Below are 24,212 nucleotides of genomic sequence, written 5' to 3'. Positions count from 1 at the left end.
TTGTGCAGGCAGCCACAGGAGCCTGCGAGATGGCGTCCCATGGGGCAGCCTGCGCTTTGGACGCGCTGCTGTGGAGCATGCCAATCCGGTCACTCGCCCGAATAGGGGCAAATTCTGAGCCAGTCATTTATGCTCTAGGGCGGTGCTGTCCACTACCACTTTCTAGAAAGATGGAAACATTGATCTGTGCTGTTCAAAATAGTAGCCGCCAGCCACAACTGCTGAGTACCTGAAAGGTACCAGCGTGACTAAGGAACTGAATTTTTAAAATCCTGAATGCATGCATGCATGAATAAAAAAGCAGCCTCCAGGGGTGCCGGAGTGGCTCAGTGGGTTAAGTGTCGGACTTTGGCTCAGGTCATGATCTAGCCGTCAGTGAGTTTGAGTCTCGCATCAGGCTCTGTGAAGACAGCTCGGAGCCTGGAGCCTGGAGCCTGCTTCAGATTCTATGCCTCCCTCTCTTTCTACCCCTCCCTCACTCATGCTCGGTCTCTGTCTCTGTCTTTCTCTCAAAAATAATAAACAAACACTAACAAAATCTTTAAAAAAATAAATAATAATAATAAAAAAAGCAGCTTCCAGTAGTCAGGATGCTTTGGAACTATGAGGAGAAAGCTATGAATTAGGGCAAGTTTTATTTCCAATTTGCCTGAGAGCTACCTAGACACTTTACTTAAACTTTTGTTCCTGAAAATAGTCATTTTTTAAGTTTATTTACTTTGAGAGATGGGAGGGGAAGGACAGAGAGAGAGAGAGAGAGAGAGAATCTCAAGCAGGCTCAGCACTGCCAGCGCAGAGCCCGATGCAGGAGTGGATCTCCTGAACTGTGAGATCATGGCCTGAGCTGAAATCAGAGTCAGATGCTTAACTGACTGAGCCACCCAAGCATCCCTTTCCTGAAAATCATTCTAAAAAGATGAATCCAACCTCTCTTCTTAGTACCTGGAATACAGGGACTATGGCCTAATCTTTCTTTGGTTTCAGTTGTGAGAATGTCTCAGAAGCTGAATGTCAGGCCGGTGGTGAGATCTGAGGCTATTAACTGTGGAAGGGAAATTTAAATGGACCCCAAGACACAGCGTGAATCTCCACAGGAAAAGGAATATTTTAAGATGTTTGGATTCTGATTATGAGGTTTTATTGTAAATATCAACAGTACTTTAATAGCTATGCTGCCAAAGATTTTGAGGCTTAGGATACTCAAAAATTAAGTTACTATTTTATTTTATTTATTAATATCTAAGTGATCTAGGCTTGGTCCCTGGTCCCTGAAGGCCTCCTCTATTCACCTCTGGGGCCAATAATCACCTTCGGGCCACCCCTGCTGTTCTCCATAATCACCATAAGTGGAAGGAAAAGGGCTTTTAAGGAGTTTCAGCCCCATGCACCAATGCCATTTTAATCTTCTGTCCCCTCCTTTCTGCTCCTGGGTTTCCTTCTCTTCCCTGCACCTGAGTCTGGGCTATGACCTGTTTGGCACCCCAGTCCCTTCAGAATGGAGAACCCATCTTGTTTCTCCTCTTGCTCAGGACAGCTGCTCCTAAAACCTCAGTCCACTATGCTCTCTGTCTGTTGGACCAAACTCTTTCCAGAGTTTGTCCCACATTGTTCAATAATTCACTCAGCAGACGTTTCACGGCCCAATATTTCCAGGCACTATGCCAGGGAGGCCATAAACAATATGTAAGCATTCCTACCTTCCAGGTAAAGAAAGGGAGGTATAGGAGTAAGGAAAACTGTGTCCGTTATCACAAAGCACATACAGAAAGAGCTGGTGACGAAAGCCAGATCTGGGATGTCAACTCTTGAAGGCAAGACTCAGGTTTGTTGCGCTTTTGTGCTCAGGATACAGATTTTCAAAAAGGGGATAAGCACATGATGCATTAAGATAATGTGTCACATGAACAGGGGCACCTGGGTGGCTCAGTCGGTTAAGTGTTCTTCTCTTACTTTCAGCTGAGGTGGTATCTCACAGTTCATGAGATCAAGCGCATGTTGGGCCATGCGCTGACAGCGTGGAGCCTGCCTGGGAATCTCTCTCTCCCTCTCTCTCTCTGCCCCTCCTTTGCGCATGCACTCTCTCTCTCAAAATAAATAAATAAACTTTATTATTTTTATTGTTGTGTGTGTGCTCCAATATCACTGTTATTTATGGACTCAGAAATTTGAATTTTACATAATTTTCACGTCATGAAATATTTTTCTTCTTTTGCTTTTAAAAAGCCATTTAAAAATGTAAAAACCATTCTCACATGGTGGGCTATAAAAAAATAAACTTAAAAAAATGTCACATTGGGGTGCCTAGGTGGCTCGGTCGGTTAAGCGTCCGACTTTGGCTCAGGTCATGATCCAGCGGTTCGTGGGTTCAAGCACCGCGTCAGGCTCTATGCTGCCAGCTCAGAGCCTGGAGGCTGCTTCAGATTCTGTGTCTCCATCTCTCTCTGCCCCTCCCCCACTCATGCTCTGTCTCTGTCTCTGTCTCTGTCTCTCTCTCTCTCAAAAATAATAAAAATTAAACATTAAAAAAATGTCACATGAACGACATCTGTACACGGGAGGTTCTAAGAGACAGACACACACCTGGCAGCCATACGTGCATAGGAAGCACCACACTACTGAGGAAGAACTTGCTATGGGAAGAACGTGCTAAGCAAACTTTAAAAAAGCACAATAGGACATCCCATGACAATCTCTGCCACCAAATGAAGACATTGCTGGATGATTCTCCCTGAACTTCATCTCAGAAAGAACAGGGTGGAGACCCAGGAAGGTGGCTAGGCTGGGACCTACTCACAGACGCCACTGCCCCTTCATGGTGGATAAAGCGGTTTGTTCTTTGTCTCTGTGTTGCCCCACGTTTGGCCATGAACGATAATCGATCGATCTGGATAAAAACGTGTGGCTCTGTTCTGGAGGAGCCCTCCGTTCCTGATGCAACGGGAAGCAGGGATATAATGCATTGACATCACTGTAACTGACTCCACTGTAACTGGAGAAAAGCTCCAAGCTGCAAATAACATCAGACTCAAAGACAAGGTCGTGGCTACCTGGTGGCAAGAAGAGCGTACGTGTGAACTGGGCTGAACCAGGCTTCCCTCCTCCGTGGCATGCTGTCATAGATTAAAAGGTCCTTCTCGGTCAGTACGACCAGGGCCGGCTTCCACTGCTTCTCGCTCTCCCCGGGCACCTGAAATGGAAAGCAGGGCACCATCAAACAGCAGCCTGAAGGAAGAGTGATTGGAAAGGAGAAGCTGGCATCCCCCTAATCAGAAGAAGGACAGCAGGAGTCCTTAGTTCAAGGTTGTGAAAGTTCACCTTAGTTCAAGGTTGTGAAATCCCAATGAGAAGAAGCCATTCACAGTCGCAGGGCTCCTGATCCTTGAAATTGTTTTCCCAAGGGCCCTGGTCTGCATCGTCAGGACAGCCAAGAAGCAGCCCAGCTGTCACACATCTGTCTCTGTTTCCCACCTGCCAGTCAGCACCGAGATCATTATTTCATCGTGGGATGCAGGTGCTTGGGGGAATAAGCACTCCCAGATGCCTCTCTGGTAGAGTACATTGTTTTTATTACGAAATGGTGAGGTTTGAAAGCCTTTGAAGAAATATCCAAAGCTCTGAAAATGTACACTCTGAAAATGTATTATGGAGGCAAATGTCTGTCTGGAGAGGTAAGAGACGTCACAGCCTTTTGCTTTGACTGCTTCTGTGATTCAGGCACCATCTTAAAATTCTCTTAGTTCCATTCAGCACAGAAAGTTCCTTAACTTGAGGGATGAAATGATCCAGCAGGGATATGAGAGGATTCAAGCATCAGTTGGATGTTTGGACCAGGTGACCCTTAAGGTCCCTTCCAATCCTGAGAGTGACACAGCTCAGGTCTTATCTCATGAGTCACCCCTCTCCGCCCAAACTCTGATGTGCTGATGTGTGATATAATGGTGTGTTGATCATCCCCAATTTTGTATGTATTCTTTCATCTATGAACTCTCCCCTTCCAATTTGAACACTGAGTCCTGGGCTACATCTTGATCCTCAGTTTGGAAAGACTCAATGTGCTAGCCATGACACTCAAAGCATGGACCACGTTCCAGCAGCATCAGCATCACATGGGCGCCTGCGAGAAATACAGAGTCTCAGGCCCACCCTAGACCCAGAGAATCAAAATCTGCATTTTAACGAAATCTTCCAGTGACTCATATGCTCATTAAAGATTAAGAATCACTACTCTAGATGAGGTTAAGTTTCTCTTTGACACTGGTAATTCAGTGAAGATTCAATCCTTTCATAATAAACCATGATCCAAAATCTATTCAAAATTAAATGAGGCAGTAAGCTAAATAAATGATAAAGCTAATTCTTTCCTTTTCTATTCTTATGGTTATATTTTCCTAAGTGCCACAGTGACATCTGTATTGAAGTAGCTTTAATACTGAATGATGACAGCAGAGGAGACCGGCAGAATTGTGGAAGGGGTGAGCTTTGTAGGCTATGTACTTTTATGGGCCGCTTGAGTCTGAGAACCTGCTCCATTATTTATTGCCTGTGTGACTTTGGGCGAGTTATTATTCTCTTTGCTTCTATGTCCCCACTGATAAAATTGCACAGAATAGTGGTTAAGAGTGTTTTCTCTGGAGCTAGAATGCTTGAACATAAATCACAACCCCTCAATTCACCAGCTGTGGGATCTTGGGCAAGTCAGCTAATCTCTTTGTATCTCAGTTTCCATATCTGTAGAATGGGGAAATAATAGTATCTATACCAGAGGATTATTGTGAAGATTGGGTTAAAATGCTCATCACAGTGCACAATAAGCATCATTTAGAGCGTGTTGAGTAGCATATAACTTGTAATGCTACCGTGGAGATTAAATGAGACCGGGCACCGGGGCACCTCACTGGCTCAATCAGTAGAACATGTGACTTTTAGTCCCAGAGTTGCAAATTCAAACCCTAAGTTGGGCAAGGAGCCTACTTAAATTTAAAAAAAAAAAAAAATTAATGTTTTATTTATTTTTGAGACAGAGATAGAGACAGCATGAGCAGGGGAGGGTCAGAGAGAGAGGGAGACACAGAATCTGAAGACAGGCTCCAGGCTCTGAGCTAGCTGTCAGCACAGAGCCCGACATGGGGCTTGAACCCATGAACTGTGAGATCATGACCTGAGCCGAAGTCAGACGCTTAACCAGGTGCCCCTTAAAAATTTTTTTTAAGATAAATGAGACAGTGTACATAATGTGCTTAGAATAATATCTGGCAGAAGGTAAGAACTCCAGTGAAATTCAGGGTGGGAAACTTGTAGCAGACTCAGAATTCTAAACTTGTCAAAAAAGTATTCATTAGAAAGGCAACAATATGACAAACTACTGACTTTCTGACTTTCCTTGGAAAAAAATTATAAGGCAAGCCAAGAATATCTTCAGTGTTAACAATTTCAATTCATTCCTTTCCCATCCATTCCAAAGTTGTCCCAGAAGAATTCATTACACAATGACCATGCACCGCTTACAACAATTCCAAATAAAAACTCCCTTTCTAGAAGGAAGAAATTCCCCCCATAAACTAATTATACTAGAATGTGAATGACTATCTGACATATTTCTTCCATTATGCAGTTCATACATATATAAAAAAAATCCAGGTTTAGCCTATTGCTTTTTCCAACAGAACAATGGCATCTTTAAGAGATCAAAATGAACTGCTAAAGAAAACAAGGTATTAGACCCTGCAAGGTGACCAAGCTATGGTTTCAAAGCATAAAGTGTTTGGGGGGTTTGGAATAAAATTTTTCCAGCCTCAACATTAAAGTTGGCAAATTACTTTTCCAGTTCATTAAACAGGACTGAAAAAGCTACAAATGATTGTCCCCAAAGTGCCTGTCTTCCTTACCTTGTCAGATCTGATCCATTAACTTTGACTGGAACCATTTAAATGTGAATACAACTAAGCATCATTCTTCAAGAACAATATTAAGTTTGCAAAAATAAACCTTACCAGTGAATGTCAAAAGTAAAATCCAGAATTTTCTAATGGTGGAGTCACAAACTCACCCACAAACAGTATATATAGGTACAAGTAATTCTAAAGCCCTAAAACATTTGTGGTTTATTAAAAAACGCTTCCTGGATTTGTTAACTGTGCTGTAAGAATACTCAGAGTGGACATTTCCCACTGTTTGTGTGCAGAGCTTTCGTTTTAATGCTATGTGAATGCTTGAAGCTAGAAATCTGCCCATGAGGACAACTGACTTCCCGAGGAGAAAAATGTTATGTTGAAAACAGGTCTCTAAAGCTGCACTTTATGCCACGTGAGCTTTGCACTGCAAAGCCTTTCAAGAACACTTTTCTTCGTGCTGGAGTATTTGTTCAGTGACAATTTCCATTACAAACCCAGATTTCCTGGCATGCAAGATTTTCCAGCATGAATGCAACAGCTCTGGGATGTGTCTACATTTTATTAAAGTGTGGCTCCTGAAACAGATGTGACAACTTCCATCTCAATCCCGGCTTCCTGCCATCAGATGCCGCAGCAGTCAATTTCTCAAGAACCAATCATGTTTCTCATGAAGAAGGCGAAAGGGGAGAAACGGAAACAGACACACAATTCTGAAATTACTCCGAGGCACATCTCTGGTGACCTGAATCCTGTCCCCCATGGTCAATTTTGCAGAGCATGAGAGGAAAGGTTGATAAAATGGCAGGAAGATTTTGAGAGAGTGGAAAGAAGTCTCTGCTAACAACTGAGGGAAGGAGAAATAAATGTATGAAATCAACATGTTGTATGTCTTTTTAAAATTTTTTTAAATGTTTTTTATTTATTTCTGAGAGAGAGAGAGACAGCATGAGCAGGGGAGGGTCAGAGAGAGAGGGAGACACAGAATCTGAAACAGGCTCCAGGCTCTGAGCTGTCAGCACAGAGCCCGATGTGGGGCTTGAACCCACGAACCGTGAGATCATGACCTGAGCCGAAGTCGGACACTTAACCGACTGAGCCACCCAGGTGCCCCCAGCATGTTGTATATCTTAAACTTACACCATGTTACATGTCAATTCCATCTCAATCAAAAACACCTGAGGGACACAGAGTCACTGAATCCTCTGTTTGAGACAGGTCTTCTAAGTCACTGAGCTCAGGAGATTTCAAACTTTGAAAATTCACTGGACGCTCTGATCAGCTCACATCACAAGTCCTAGAGCACAACGGGGTTCTGGATGGGGTTACAGCCTGGCTGTGGTCCGAGACTTTATGTCTTTGTCCTGCCATCACCCATACCTCTGAGTGAGGTTCCCAGCAACCACTGGGATGCAGTTTGAAAACTGCTGACCTGGTTTCCTCTGCAATATCTAGAATCTGAGGATTATTTTCAAAGAGACAGTTTTACCAAAACCTTTCAGTGCCTTCTTTGCAGATATTTCCAAAAGAAAGAATAATACTGTTGCTTAGGAGAAGTTGTAATGATGAAATTAATTAACACACCTAGAGTGCTTAGAAAAGGGTCCTGCATACAGTAAGCAAGCAAAGCTTTAAAAATATTAGCTATCCTAATTCCAGAAAGCACCCCCATGTTTACTGCAGTATTATTCACATCAGTCATGATATGGAAACAACCTAAGTGATCACTGACAGATGAATGGATAAAGAAGATGTGTGTATACACAATGGGATATTACTCAGCCATAAAAAAGAATGAGATCTTGTCATCTGTGATACGGAAAGAGCTGAAGAGCATAATATGCAAAATGAAATAAGTGAGACAGAGAAAGACAAATAACATAAGATTTCACTGATATGTGGAATCTAACATAACAGAACACATAAAAAACCTAAGATGTGGAAGGCAGGATGGGTAAAATAGGTAAAGGGGAATAAAAGGCAAAAAGCTGCAGTTATAAATAAGTCACAGGGATGAAAAGTACATCATAGGGATTACAGTCAATAATATTGTAATAACTTTGTATGGTGATCATTTCATAATGTATATAATGGTTGAATCACTATGTTCTACATCTGAAAGTAATATAACGTTGTATGTCCACCATACTTTGATTAAAAGAAAATATTAGATATTTGATTACCACGTCTAAGAATAAATGAATATCAAGTAAAAGATCTAGGTAAACTTGGGCAAGAATTACTGGTCTTCCTCGATCTAATATCCTCCCTGGTGGGAGAATGGGCTAAGACAAAGTTATTGCTAACAGCCCCTTCCAACTTGAACAACAGATCATCTTTTTCGGTTCAAAATTCCCCACTACAAGGCTAGGACCACTTTAGTTACTAGGACCCCTGCTTTATACATCTCCTTTGTTCCGTGGACTCCATTCATATAAATCTCTTTTTCTCTGCTTATGCCACCTCATTCTTCCCAACACGCTTATTTTCTACCTCTTGTCTGAGCACAGGGGTGGCAGAATAGCTCAGAGGCTTTGGAGCCAAATGGCAATGTCTTCAAAATCTGGCTTTGCCACTTCTCAGATGAGGGATTTGAATAGGTTCCTTAACAGCTATAAGCATTCGTTCACTCATGTGTAACATGCCAATAATGGCCTCCTACGCATATTTTATAAGGATTAAATGAGAGAATGTATATAAAGCACTTCCCATATGGCAGATATTAGAAATGTTAAACTAGCCCCATCACGCACCTCACACACACTCCTGCTTCCAGCTACTCTGCTAGGGGGGAGGGTCTGGATATAAGGCGAGTGACTAATGGAATAAATCAAGTTCACGGAGGAAGGTCAAACACAACTTTTGTTTTGGAGATCATGGCTATCTTGGCAACTTTTTAATTTAAGTCTTTTCACTTCAGATTGCTTGGAATTTAGAACAAAGGACAAGATACTAGGGTAATAATAATTAGCAGTTATCAACTTCCAAATGCTTCACAAACATTAGATAATGAATTCCCTGCACCAGCTCTCAGAGAGGCAGATATAAAGATCCCCTTCACTTCACCAAAGGGAGAGGAACAAGTTTAAATGTGGCCACGGGAACATGGGGAACACAGTACCAAGTCACAACCTGCAGCCGTCTTGTAGCTGGCCCTGGACAATCCCAGGGCCCAGCAACTGGGAACCCGGTGGGGTACCCACACCTGGATGTAGAGCAGGATGGAAAGGAAGGCAAGGCACAGAATGGGAAAGAGGACCAGAAGGCAAGTTCAGAAACAGGGCTCTTTGGAGCCTCAGCTCCCCTGGACTCACTTCTCTCTTCTCACGCGACTCCCAAATTGTTTGGCACCTGGATCATGTGGCGAATTCAAGGGTGGCTTAAAGTGGGGGAGCAGACCGAGTGATCCATCCTGTTTGATGGATGTCAAGTCAATGATGAAAACTGTTAGAGCAAGCTGAGTGAAAACAAGGAAAGAGCAATATGTTTTGACTGCGGGACATTTAGGGAGGGTATCATTTTTATATGTCGACATTCCCAATAGCCACAGTCCCCAATTTCGAATTTGCTCCCTCCTGCCAAATTTTGAAACTACCTCTGGAATTCTGTAAGCCATATATAATAAAGCCCCAGATTCAGGGTTCATAATTAGAAGGCTCACCAGAGTCAATGTACAAGTTAGCATGGTGGGACTTTGGTGCTTGGGTTACAAATAAATCACCTCAGGGGTTGGCAGGACCATGCTCCCTACACCGGCTCTAGGGAAGAATTCTTCCCTGCCTCTTCCAGCTTCTGGTAGCCACCACTATTCCTCGAAGCTGTGTTAGTCCAGTCTCTGCTTCCGTTGTCACATGGACTTCTTTCTGCCATGTCTTCATGTGGCGTTCTCATCAAGACACCTGCCACTGGATTTAGAACCCACCCAATTCCAGTATGAACTCAACTAACTACACCTGCAAAGACCATACTTCCAAACCAAGTCACATTCTGAAGTCCCGAATGGATATGAATTGGGGTAAAGATAAGAAACTAATCATAAGAAAATGGCAAGAACCCACTATATTTTCAGTTAGTATTCCATGTTTATTTTTTTCCTCTTTGAACATTTGGAAACATGGAGTGGAGTTTTTTTTTTAAGTTATCTTATTTACTGAGTATGCAGAAGGTCAGATGCTAATGTACTCTAACAGAACCCTTTGATGGCTCTATTAAAAGTGATGCCTTGGTCTCCAGGATTTCATAATGAAACCAACCTTAGGGTAGGTCACACACATCCAAAGAGATAAGTGCAGAGCGAAGGTTTTGAATCTCCTTTCATCATACAGCATCATGGAAAGAGGAGGCAGAAAGCTCATGAAGGTCTAGTCCCCATCGAGGCATAGAGCATTTCAGCCACATGAACCTGGCCTTTCAATTGTTTTGCCTCATTTGCTTACTGTTAATGAGACAGCTCTTCAAACTGACAACATTCTAAGTAGGATAGATTCCAGGAAGTGATTCCAAGGTTTCTTCTTGCTTCATAAAGATTGTTGGATTCTACTTGGATGACTCTGTATCTCCAGGTCACTTTCAGTTCAGGCTACATATAATCAAGTTGGACTAATAAACTGGAAGAACCAGCTCCAGCTACCCAAGCCTGTGTCTCTTTAAGTTGAGGATGACTTTCTACCCTACACCCTTGTCTACCTTTAAGAAGCAGAATGACATCCTTATCAGAGAACCCAACTACAGGAAGAAGGAGTGCCACCCACTGGCTGCCCATCATCTATGTCAATCTAATGAACTCCCCCTCCAAGGAAAGAGGTGCTGGGACTCTAACTGTTAAGATCTAGAGCCGTCATTGGGTCTTTTTAAAAGCAGGCATTGTCATGTTCATCGCAAGCAGGTATCTGTGGTCACTACCACTCATTGCATATAACATATCTGCATGGTAGGAACATGTATGCTGGACTGGTGCTAGAGCAAACTGGCCATTTTGGTCTGCACCATTGGCTCATTTCAATACCCAAGCACCCTAGCTTCAAAAGAGGCCAAAGGAGACAAGATACATCACTCTAACCATGTTCTATATGATGCCACATTTATCTGGGTTTGGCATTCAATTAGGACTTATTGGGTAATTGTTTAACTATTAATAAATATGGTGTGTTTTTTGTTTCTGTTTTCCATGATTGCATCATTCCCTCTCACTCTCAGTTGGGAACCCCAGAAAGGAGAAGAGATGTGTGGTTACTCTACCAAAATCCTACTCTGAACCATCCAGTTCTCAGCATTCTGGGAGAAAACCAGGCCATGAACTTGGACCCCCACACTGGATTCTACTGTATGTCCCCTTGTGTCCATTTTGAATAATTCTGCCTATTACTTTTCCCTGTCCACATTAGGTTTTACTGCTAGACAGTGTATTCTCTCCTTCCTTCCAGAGAAGCCCTCGTTCCAGGACCATCGGCTGTTCTCACCTCCCTCGCAACTACCTGGGTCTAGACTAGCCTGACCTGTCAATCAATCCCTTAGCTCATTAGGGAGTCTATCTTACCAGCCATTCTGTTTAGAGTCAGAGATTTATTTGTCTCCCTTCTCAGTGCCCTGGCTCAACTGGGAACATCCTACATTTCCTCTCAGGACATGTGACTTCCATTGGACACTTCCAAACACCAGCTCTTTGAAGAGGAGACCTGCTGTTTGTATGAAAATAAATTCCTTACAGTGATTCATATGGGTGTGTTCTTTTGAACCTGTAAACATTCCCTTTTGTCTTATTTATTTGTGTGCTCAGCTCACACTTTTCTGAGAAAAGCCCAAAAATGAATTTCAACTCCATGCCCTGCCTGAATTATACAGTATTAAAACTGAGTAAAGTTGAAATTGTTTGGGATTACTCTATCTTTGGGTCTCAAAAACAGTAGTAAGTTAGAAGGAGCACTTAGAAGAGAAAGGTTTAGAGAGAATGTGACATATTAGATTTTGAGTTATTTCAATCTGATGGTTTAAAAATCTACATGACAGGAAAGAATGCTCCCTCATTAAAGGAGGATACACTGAAGAAGTCAACATGTATTGCAAACTTACTCTGTGATAAGCAGGATTGTGGATTATATTGTGTCTCCCCCTCTTCCGAATTCAGGTGTTTCATTCCTAACCTCCAATACCAAAGAATGTGACCATTTTGGGAAATATGGTCATTGCAGATGCAGTTAGTTGAGATGAAGTCATACTAGAATACAACAGACCTTAAACCAATATGACTGGTGTGCTTGTGAAAGGGGACATTTGGACACAGGCACATCCACAGGGAGAAAGTGACATGAACATGAAGGCCAAGCTAAGGCTGATGTATTTACAAGCCCCTAGAGGGCCAAAGACTGACAGAAGTGAGGAGAGAGGCATGAAGCAGATTCTCCCTCATAGCCCTCACAGGCAAGGAACCCTGTTGCTGCCTGCTTTGTGAGTTTCTAGCCTCCGGAACTGTGAGACAATACACTGCTGCTGTCAGATCCACCCAGTCTGTTGTAGTTTGTCACCGGAGCCTTAGGAAATACTACAAACACCATGTTAGTTTCACCTCCCTTAATCCTTTCAACACTTTGAGGCATTTATTATTATTTCCATTTTACAGAAGAAGAAACTGGTTCAGAGAGGTCAGGTACTAGCCAATGTTACATAATGAAAGTTATAAAGCCACTTATGTGCCCTGCTGACCTCAAAGGTGTAATATTTTCAGATCACAAAGTTGATTGTCATAAGAACAAAAAGGGGGATGATGTGGGGCCTGAGGGGGAAGGCGGGAGGGAGACCACTGGGAGCTCAGCTGTAATGTCTCCCGCGGACTGAAGTGCCTGGTGTCCAGCTGTGGGCAACTTTGCAGCTGTCTAGGTTGCCCATTGGGCAACTTACCTCTCACCCTTCTTTCCCACCGTCTGGCACACAGGGCTTCACTCAGGCCAGACATCGGTTCAGTGCAAGTTCCTCTGAGTAATCAAAGCTCTTTATTCCCCAAGTCTCACATCTGATTAAAGTAATTCGAGAGTAAGTTGTAAATGACTCATAACCCTTAATACGTCTTTCCACTAAGGGATATTTCTATTTATAACGAGTAGCTGGGACAAAATTAGTCTCCTATGTTTACTCTTCATTGCACAATTGAAGGGCTAGTACATGAAACATGGTTGGTTTTATAAAGGCAGTGAAATATTCCATTACACCATAAATTTAATTTGCCTGTTTTTGTTATTTTAGCAAACTCTATTCTTCCCTGATTGTGCTCACTCCACCACAAATATCTGCCAATTCTAAGTCCAACTAATGTGCTGTGCAGATTTAAATTAACGATGCATCCTGTGTTCAGCAACATATCACAGAGCACAGTAAGCCAGGAATTAGGGCCCAGATATTTGTAACTATCAAACTTTCCTGGATATTTGAACCAGTAGGGAGTGGTTCCTGACCCTTCCAGCTCATGGCCTGGAAAACACTAGATTCAAACAGAGCATATGCGTTCAGCAATGTTATAGTGGCTGTATTAACAATAGAATCTTCTAGACAAGGAGTCACAAATTTGGAGAGTACAGACGACCAGATAAAAGGAAAAAAAAAAAAACCCACATCCCACTCATGGGAGAGCTTTTTGTTAGCATTAGCCTATTATTACCAGGAAAGATGGTGGGCACAGCATAGACAAAAGAAACATTTCAAAAGAACCCATCAATTTGTATTTTTACATTTTTTAAAATGTTTATTTATTTTTGAGAAAGAGACAGAGCATGAGTAGGGGAGGGGCAGAGAGAGAAACACAGAATCTGAAGGAGGCTCCAGGTTCTGAGTTGTCAGCATAAAGCCCAAAGTGGGGCTCAAACTCACAGACTGTGTGATCATGACCTGAGCCAAAGTCGGACGTTAAATTGACCAAGTCACTCAGGACCTCATCTTGTATTTTAAAAAAAGTTTTTTATGTTTATTTATTTTTGAGAGAGGCAGAGTGCAAGCAGGGGAGGGGTAGAGAAAGGAGACACAGAATTTGAAGCAGACTCCAGGCTCTGAGCTGTTAGCAAAGAGCCCTACATGGGGCTCAAATCCATGAACTGTGCAATCATGACTTGGGGTGAAGTTGGCCACCCAACCGACTGAGCCACCCAGGCACCCCATCCCTATTTGTATTTTTTAAATGTGAATTCTCCTAGTTTTAAAAGTTAGTGTATTAGTTTCCTATCACTGCCCTAAGAAATCCCACAAAACCTGGTTATTTATTCTCCTACAGTCTGGAAATCAGAAGTCCTAAATCAAGGTGTTGGCATGGCTGCTGCCTTATGGAGACTTTAGGGGGAGAATCCATTTCCTTGCCTTTTCCAGCTTCTAGAAACTTCCCTAATTCCTTAGTTCATGGCCCCACAACACACTGCCTTTCCTCCCCTGTGTTTCTGTCATAGCATCAGCTCCTCTTGAGTTTCACCCTCGTCCCTCCCTCTTAGAAGGACCCATGTGGTTAAACTGCCTCCTCTCCAGATAATCCAGGATCATTCTGCCATCTTGAGATTCTTAATTACATCTGCAAGGTCCCTTTTCCCATCCATGTAAGACAACATGTCTATGGGTTCAGAGGATTAGGATGTGAACATCGTTGGGAGGTCATTATTCTGCTTATCTCGATTAGCAACTGATTCAAGTCAGGAAAATAACATACAGAGTGAAGTGATATGAAGCTTGGCACGTCTTTAAAAATCTCCGGCATGTCCTCCCCACCCCTGCAGTCCCCCAAATGGATAAAAAGACAAAACAAGATGGACAATTGTAAAAATTGGGTTATGTGCACCTGGAGGTTCATTATTGTTTTTTACTATTTATACGAAAAAAAATAAATTCCTCTAATAAAAACTTAAAAACTAAGCAATATGGAGACTGAGAAAGTACACCTGCAAGCCAGCTAGGCATGGCCGCCAGACTGCCAGCCTGCTGCCAAATAATGAGGGCCTACTTGTTGAGAAATACACAAGGACGCAATTCCTGCCAATGGATTCACAGAACTCGCATGCAGAGTTTCCACGCATACCTTGGCTCTTCAAGGGCCCCAACATCCTGCTGATATGTAAGTGTGACCTGGATTAACTGAGGGCTGAGGTATAACAAGCAGTATTAGCTGTTGAGACAGACTGGCTAGGAGGAGCCTCCATTCCATCCTCAAAATGTGTCTGTGTGTGTGTGTGTGTGTGTGTGTGTGTGTGTGTGTTTACTCACTGTGCCTTAGCTGGTGGCTCTCTTGAAGAAATAGCATCTTTCTCTATAGGANAAGCAGTATTAGCTGTTGAGACAGACTGGCTAGGAGGAGCCTCCATTCCATCCTCAAAATGTGTCTGTGTGTGTGTGTGTGTGTGTGTGTGTGTGTGTGTGTGTGTGTTTACTCACTGTGCCTTAGCTGGTGGCTCTCTTGAAGAAATAGCATCTTTGTCTCTATAGGAAAGGTGGATACCAAAAACTGGGCATCTAGTGCAGGTGATCGAGTGAAGGGTCAGGGAAAGATATAAATCAGTGATCTTTCTTGGAAAGCTGAAGTGTATTGGAGAAATTTTTATACACTGGGCTTCAAGACTGGGGACTCTCAAAGTTTCTGAAATACAGCTCTTACAAATGACAAAGGTCTCCATAATAATCCCCTGCCCCTAACATGCTACCTATTTATGCCCCTTACTTACTCCTTCTAACTTTTGGAAACTCACCCTCTGGAAATTCTGATCTTGCATGGGATGACCCAAGGGCTTGTGGTTCCGTATTTTACCTAGGGACCCATGGTACCCACATAATGCCTGGAACATAATTAATGGGTGTTCTGTAGACTCTAGCTGAACTCTGAATGACTGAAGTCAGATCCAGACAAACACTATAAACTGTCACTATCCAGCATTGTTTAAAGAGCCCAGACACCCGTGATCTATGGGTCTCTCATGGACTTCTTCACCAGCCAGGGCTCCAATTCCCTGTTCCTTTCACGAGGAGTGAGCTGTCCAGACTCAGCTTCCAGAAACGGATGAAAGGCTGCTTCTAATCTATGACACTCACAGATAATTAAATTAGACTCTTCTCAGTCTGGTGGGGAAAGCTATTTTATATTTTCATTAACTCTAAAGGGCCATTTCAATCACAGTCCCTGTTTGGTAAACAAGCTATCTTTGACTTACAGCCTTTACTTCTCTAATGCCTAGGAGATATGCCCTTTAAAGGGATGCTGATGTGAATCAGAAGTTCATAATTTGGTAAAAAGTTATCTTTTGAAAGGCAGTTGACATTATCATTAAATCTCAAAGGAGCAAGTTCTTAAAAAAAAGTATCTGCTTCAGCATCTTCCATTTTGTTTTCACTGGGTGTATCTGTGGGTTTCTTTGTTGGTTTTCTCATTTTATTTCTCCTTCAAAGGAGAAAGCCAAGGGTGCCTTGAAGGAGGAAGACTGTTAAAACATAGGGAGGTGCTGGCCTCAACACCACGTCAGCATTTTCTAAAGTCATGCCCTGGTTCTAACAGCTATTCAATAATGTCAGACACCATAACTCTATTTACTTTATGAAAGAAATATCAACATGCTTGTTTTAAGTTGGATTTATCAAATTTTCAAGACTAAACAAACAACAACAAAAAATAATTTATTTGGGGGACATTTGTGTGACCAAAGACCAAGTGACAAATACCGAAGTCCATTTATCCTACTTTAGTTTAAATGCCTTCCTAAATCTGCCTTAACTAGGAAGATTCTTCCCCTCCCCCCCCGGGAGCAGAGGCAGCGTGGTATGAAGAACATAAATCTTGCTGCCGGACAGTGCTGGTCTGCAGGTCAGCTCAGCTCTTCACAGTGTGATCTCGAATGAGTTACTTATCTTTTCCATGCTTCAATTTCCTCATCTGTAAAATGGGGGTAATAAAAGACCCTCTCCCATAAGACATTAGGAAGATGGAATCAGAAAATGTGTATAAATGGCTTACAGTACAGTGTCCAGCAAAGATCAAGTTTTCAAAAATGAGGGTTTCTCAAAATTTGGTCTGCAGGTAACCTGCATCAGAATCAGCTAGGCTGCTAGGTACCATCGATGTCTTCCAGTTATTCAAAAGTGCTAGGAGTGGCACCAGGAAACTGCACTTAGAGCAAGGGCCCTGCATAAATCTTATGTGACTCATCTACGTTGAGTGTTAATTACCATCGCCACAATCATCATAATGTATACAGCACTCATTCTCCACTAATAATTTCTAAAGACCACTACTCTTAGTTCCCTGCCTCAATATCACTGTGGCACTCGGTAAAAATACAGGTTCTTAAATCCCAAATCCCCCGAATCCTGGTATCTAGAGATTGAGACTGCACATCTCTATTTTTGCACCTTCTCTGGAGACTCCGATACACAGCCTGCTTTGGGATTCACTAGCCCACACAGCTCATTCTGACACTGGCTCAAAGCCCTTTATTTTTTTAACCACTTAGCCAGTGACTATGATAAATGTAGGTTGTGGAAATCGGCTGACCTGAAGACAGGTGTATCTGCCCAAGTATACCTCTGACCTATGATGGGCTCTGCTCAAGGATTCTCCTCATTTCTTCCTAATGTGACATCCATGAATATTTGATTCCTGGATAGTTTTTCCAAACTTAAGTCACTCATGTACCATTTTTATGAATTTTATTGATTCCACTTGTACTTTTACGGGATTAACTGCTAGCTGATATCTATTCTTTTTTTCCCCTTAAGNCCACAGCCCAGCCCTCAGTTTGTTCTCAGCATTCAAAAGTCTCTCATGGTTTGCCTCCCTCCCTATCTATTCTTTTTCTTCCTTTAAGTAAAAGGACTCCAAAATTGTGAGGAGTGACAATATGCCCAGTTACAAAATTCTATTTCCCAGATTCAGATTATCCTTCATGTCACCCCCCCGCCCCCAACAATGCTGATACAGATGCATCATCTGCCTTCGCCCATCAGGCTCATACATGTTCAACTTGACACTCATTTAGTTGGATGGCATGTCCAGACATGTGCTGCACTGAATGGGTCTCTTTCATGTCTGCTGGCATGTTCTTCATAACTGTCCAACAGGAGACAATATAAATGTTATTTCTGAGCAGAAAAGTGTGAAAATGGGGTGACATGTTTTCCCTCTTCTTTCTAGTCTTCTGCTTTCTTCCTCAGATTTCCCTTCTGCAGTGCACAATATATTTGTGGCCAACGTGCTTTTTTCTGGAGTAAAATAACCACAAGGAAAATTCCAAAGCCATCTGAACAGTCTACGAAAACCCAGCAGAATTAAATGAGACAGAAGAAGACAGTGTTTCAAACGTAATACCATGTTGAAATCCTTCCAGGTATGAACAATTTCAGGATGATCTTGGACCTTTACAAAGGCTTTTAATTATAAGTTTTATATAAAATTACCTCATACTAATTAAATAGGGGATCTAACTTCATATTTATAAAACTGTAAATACAGTACATTATTAAGAACCTAAAAAAAAGTGGCTTTCTGGAAACAATGCTTTTCTTGCCTTTTTTTTTCCTGTCCTGCTTTCAGAACACCTTCATTTATTCAGTAAACATTTATTTAGTGTAAATTGTGTGCTGGGTACTGTACTCAGTGCTTCAGTGCCACTTAATGGTAGTAAATGGCAGACATGTTAGGAAAGGAAGAATAAATAAGCAGTAAATATAAAAAAGTAACTTTGGCAAGTGTTATAAAGAAACAAAACAGGTTAATATGATTTAAATACACTAAAAAATGTAATAGAAACTTTCACTGAGGAACAGTTCAATTGCTGTCCTCTGACAGTTCAATGTTCTAGCTCTGTGGAGAATCTTCTTTAATCTAAGTTTTGGCTTCCACAATACTAATTATCCAGTAGTGTCACTTGCAAATCTACTAAGCATTTACTTAATGTTTCTAAAATAGGGATGCTACACTTAATCTTAGCCAAAAGGCCGAGCGGGAGGGAGGCAAACCATGAGAGACTCTTGAATGCTGAGAACAAACTGAGGGTTGATGGGGGCAGGGGGAGAGGGGGAAATGAGTGTTGGGCATGGAGGAGGGCACTTGTGAGGATGAGCATTGGGTGTTATGCAGAAACCAACTTGACAATAAACTATTAAAAAAATAAAATAGGGATACAATTTTTTTAAAGGACTATATTTACTCGGGTTTAATTATCTACCATCTTTGAGAATACGTCCTCAGCAAGCTTGGAGTCTACCAAATACTTTTACAACTTGGAATCTGCAAAATGATATGGTCATTCTTTTAATGGATGGATGGTTACCCATCCATTCATTCAGTTACATAAGAAATCTTTGCTCTCTTCCTACTGGGGGCAGGCTTCAGGGACTACAAGATGATTAAGATTTCACTCTTACATCTGAGGGATTCATAATCTCAATAACATATGCAGTAGGTGATGGGAAGTGTTGGAATTGGAAATGTTCTGGGACTTCCGAGGAGGAAGACATTCATCCTGCCTCATAAGATGAGAGTTACGATGAAGGAGATGTCATTTGTCCTGGAGTGGCAGCTGGGACTCTCCGAGTCACAGAGGTGAAGGAGGAAGGTACGAGAGTAAAGTAGTGGCATGGGCAAAGCTTAAGGACGGAAATAATACGTCTAGAGAACGTTCACCCGCTCTGTGGGGCAGGTATGTGGGTCGAAGAGGAAAAGAGACATCACGGGAAAGACAGAGGCAATCTGGTGGCCACCCTTTAATCCCCACACTGAGGCATATGAAACCACTAACGGTTTTTTACAAAACATGACTTAACTTCCTGAACCCTACATGCTATGATTACAACATGCCCTTGGTCCAAGGTGTCTCTTTTTAAGCCAGGCAGTTGTGCAGTAAGTTGGTCCTCAGAAGAGTTTTGGTGAGAGTTGTATCTTCTGTGCCAGGACCGCAAAGACCAGACCACCAGCTGAACCAGGGAACACAAATAATCCCTTCTGTCCTGCACACTAGACTCGCCCTCATTGGAACTGCTTCTGTATCTCCATTACCTCCTGTTTTGGGTTCTGCGTCCTGGTTGTACTGCACGTGCGTCTAGGAAATGTTTTTCATAACAAGATCATGAATTCATGCCCTTTTCAGGGTTCTGTCCCATGACACTATCTGAGACCTCGATTATTTTTTTGGCCATGTGGGGTGGCTGAAGAAGAAGACTGGCAGAAGAAAGGTGGGGAAGGCATCCGGCAAGCCACAGAATTGGCTGTGATGCTGACAGACGCTGGCCCTGTGGCCAGAATCTGATCTGCATTGTTCTCACTTCTCTCCCTTCCAATCCCTCACATCCCACTCTCTCGGGTGTGTTTCTCGATGTGCAGCACGAATCCCTTGCAGCATCTTTCCAAGGCGGAGCTCATGGCACTAGCTCTACCCCATTAGCTACTTTTCAGGCAATGCTTTCCATGCTTAGCCAGTGCTTCCCACACAGGCAACACCCTGGACTTTCGTGTGTCCCCCAAACTCGAAGCTCATCCCCTTCTGCTTTTTTTGGCATCGCAAATATTGTTTTTTAGAGACTGGCCCTAGCACTGACCCTTAAATTAAACCCTCATGCCTGAGGCTGCCTGTGTAGCTTAGTCAGTTAAGTGTCAGACTTCAGCTCAGGTCAGGAGCTCACAGTTCATGGATTCAGGCTCACAGTTCATGGGTTCAAGCGCCACATCAGGCTCTCTGCTGACAGCTCAGAGCCTGAAGCCTGCTTCAGGTTCTGGGTCTCCCTCTTTCTCTCTGCCTCTTCCCTGCTTGCGCTCTGTCTCCCTCTCTCAAAAATAAACATTAAAAAAATTCAAACGCTCATGCCTGTTTCAACATTATTCCTACTAGAATGAGCTGTATGCTTTCATTTAACGCTTCTCCTTTAGCCCCAACTTCGTTCTGTGGTAACACCCACCTTTTATTGAATGAGCATTCCAGCACTGAGATAGAGTTTTCTTTGTAAGAATTTCTTTGAGTTTTAATTTAAACATATGGTACACTATCTCCTTGGCGGTATCTGAATATATATTTATGCAATTGAGGCTACGGTTTCTTAGAACTTCAATGTGTTTAAGTTGCTTTAATAATAATAATACTTACATTTGTAAGTATTTACCAAACACCAGGCATTACTTTATAAGTATTATCTTATTTAATCCTTAAACAATCCTGTGAGGTACACAATTACTATCCTCACTATCAAAGTAGAGATCTTGAGTCCCATACCCAGTTTACACAACTATACTTTAGTGTTTGTTATGCCACATTACTCTTATTGTTTGTTACTGTTGGATACACAAAGGAGGCTGGATCCCCTACACTTAACATAGTGCCTAGCATGTAACAGGTGCTCAGTATGGTCTATGAAAGACCGAGTGGTAATATATTACAACAGGAAAATCCCTGTCACAGTTAGAGAATAGTTTCCCTCTGTGTTCTTCCCCCATTGGAAGCAGAGGGCCAGAAAGCTCATGTCTCTGCTGGGTAGTTGGTCAAGACCAGATCACTGGACTCGAGGCCAGCTTCAGGGGCAAGGGGCCTGTGTTCAGAAGGGCCTCCTGCTGGGTTTAATGCTTTAGAATGCTGTCTTGAAATTCTTAATACTTTTTGAACAAGGACTCCACAGTGTTACTTGGCAGTAGGTCTCAGTAATTACGTGGCCAGTCCTGACCACTCTGTAGGCTCTAAAAACATGAACACCGTCTGTTTTGTTCACTGTTCCAGCCCCAACACCCGGCACAGGCTTGGCACAGAGCAGGTGCTTTGTGTGTGTTTGTGGATCCAACAGTTCCCCCTTATTTGCAGTTTCGCCTCTGTGGTGGTCAATTACCTGTGGTGGTCAGTTACCTGTGGTGTCAGTTACCTGTGATCAGCTGCAGTCCAGAAGCAGCTGGCTCACCTTCTGAAGTATCATAAGAAGGCCAAATCATAGTCTAACACTAGGTCATGGTGCCCGCATCATTCCCCTTGCTTCATCTCATCACGTGGGCATTCTCTCACCTCACATCACAAGAAGAGGGATATAGTGCCAGACAGTAAGAGTACACAATAAGGTGTTTTGAGAGAGAAAAACCATATTCACAGAACTTTTGTGACAGTATATTGGTATAATTGTTCTATTTTATTATTAGTTGTTGTTAATCCTTTACGGTGCCTAATATTTTTATTTTTATAAATATAATTTATTGTCAAGTTAGCTAACATACAGTGTATACAGTGTGCTCTTGGTTTCGGGGTTAGATTCCCGTGATTCATTGCTTACATACAACACCCAGTGCTCATCCCAACAAGTGCCCTCCTCAATGCCCCAGTTTTATATGTTTTCATTCATATGTCAACACTTGAGACACCGTGCCTAGTTTTTAAATTAAATGTTATCATAGATACATATTTATAGGGAAAAAACAGTTTCTATAGGTTTTGGTACTATCTGTATTTCAGGCATCTTAGAGGGGTCAAGAAACAGACTCCCCCATGGACAAGGGGGGACTACTGTGTGTGTGTGTGTGTGTGTGTGTGTATTTTTAATTTAATGAAAGATTAGATTGAAGCCCAGGTCAGTGAGTTACTCAAGAGAGTCTCAATTTTTGGTGAGAAGTTCAAAATGGATTGAAGGTGGGAGAGTCTAGGATGTTTAGGAAACCAGATTACCAATCTTTACCAAGATTATTAGACAGTAGGGCACTGATCTCAAAGGGAGTAACCTAACAGGTAGATCACTGTAGCTTTCACAGATGGGGTTTGGACTCCACCAAGTCGTTGAAACTGTCCTCACCACTGTGAGCCACATGCTTGTGCTCATACTGCTTATGTGTTCCCGTGTGTGTCTTCACCAGACAGTGAATTGCTTGTTTGTTTTTACTCTCTGTTCCATTTCCTGCTCTTCTCTACTGTGATGGCGAGTTTTATTTGTCAACACAGCAAGGTTATGCTATCCACCTACTCAGTTAAACACTCATCAAGGCTCTGCTGTCAAAGTATTTGCAGAAGTGGCTTACATCTATAATCAGTTGAATATATTGTATTCCACCGTCCTCTGGGCTGCCTCTGATGGCCGGCACATCCCAACCCGTCTTCTTCCTGCCCCTTCTTGTGGACCCGACCTTACTCTTGCCAATACATTGAAAACCATGAAGCACACCCCGAGGGCTCCAGTGTGCCCTGCTTCCCTTCCTGGGAAACCCCACACTACACCCACCAGGACCAGGCTCTAGCCTATGAGTGTTCCCTGTGATGGGAGAAAAAAGCAGATTATCCTCGATAATCTGGGTAGACACCATCCAATCAGTTGAAACGCCTTGTCAGCAAGACTGAAGTTTCTCTGAGGAAAAAGAGATCACCTGTGGACTCCAGCTTCAGGTGCTACAAGCCTCTCAGTGGTCCAACCTGTCCTCAATGGTCTGCCCCTTTGATTTCAGATTGGCCAAACCCCACAACCATATAAGTCAGTTCCTTGAACTAAATCAACCTCCCACCCCCACCCCGGCTTCAGGAATATAGATAAACAGCTGTTCTCTGTGACACTCCTTCCAAAGTCAGTTTACTATATATCACCCAGGGTCCAATCAAGAAAACAGAGCATTCCCTGGTAGTTCCGAGAGGACTGAATAGATGGAACTGGCTACTAAGTCTTTGGAATAGCTGAACAGCCAAAGTGGGAATGAGGAATCAACCTTGGGGCAGCAGTGGCTTGAAGCTCTTCCCGTTGTACAGGACCAAGGGACGTAGTGATGATGGCAGAGCTCGGGACTGGGGACCTCCTGAGGACCAGAACGGGAAGCAGAACTATGGTGGGACAATGGGAAGCTTGGCCAGTGGAAGAAAAGACTGGCAAGTAGGAGCTAGAACCAGATGAGGAATAGCTACTCCAGGAGACGGTTCTCAAAGCACAGGGAGGGAAGAAATACCTTGGCTTCTCCATGTTGCCACCCTCCAATTTCTACCTATGCCTCGCATTGTCCTAATTTAAGTAGATAACAGTAGATAACAGACCTCCTTGCTCTCTGCCAGGAAGGAATGTCTAAGAATAACTCTGACTTTATACTCACAATGCGGGGAGCGTGCAGTTTTGGGTAGAAAACACATTAACCATGACAACACGATGGGTTGTAGATGTATTGCAGCTGGTGTCAACAATTGCTCTGTTTTAGGGGTCTGTAAATACACTCATTCTGACCTCTTTTGCCTTCTCATACAAGCCTCGCCTCCAACAAATTCTGGAGTCCCTTCCAGCCTCGTCCCCCCCAGTGTCCTAGACAGTCCTGTCTGTACCCTTTTCTCTCCCTCCCACCCCCCCACAAGAGCTCATTTCTCTTTACATCTGCATCGCATGGAAAGAGGT

At 42.8% G+C, this 24,212-nt stretch overlaps 1 protein-coding gene across 1 annotated transcript in view; it reads right to left on the bottom strand.

Moving 5' to 3' along the window:
• The window catches only part of SNTB1 (syntrophin beta 1), a 233,678-nt gene that overhangs the window by 28,435 nt on the left and 181,031 nt on the right, over positions 1 to 24,212 (bottom strand). The window contains exon 6 of the mRNA XM_077764844.1: positions 3,048 to 3,187. Coding sequence (XP_077620970.1) covers positions 3,048 to 3,187 — 140 coding nt within the window. The remainder of the gene's footprint in view (positions 1 to 3,047; positions 3,188 to 24,212) is intronic.

The sequence above is a fragment of the Crocuta crocuta genome, unplaced genomic scaffold, assembly GCF_008692635.1.
Source record: "Crocuta crocuta isolate KB4526 unplaced genomic scaffold, BGI_CrCroc_1.0 scaffold260, whole genome shotgun sequence".
NCBI lineage: Eukaryota > Metazoa > Chordata > Mammalia > Carnivora > Hyaenidae > Crocuta > Crocuta crocuta.
Note: the sequence above shows the minus strand (reverse complement) of the source record. Positions and strands in the feature narration are given on the sequence as shown.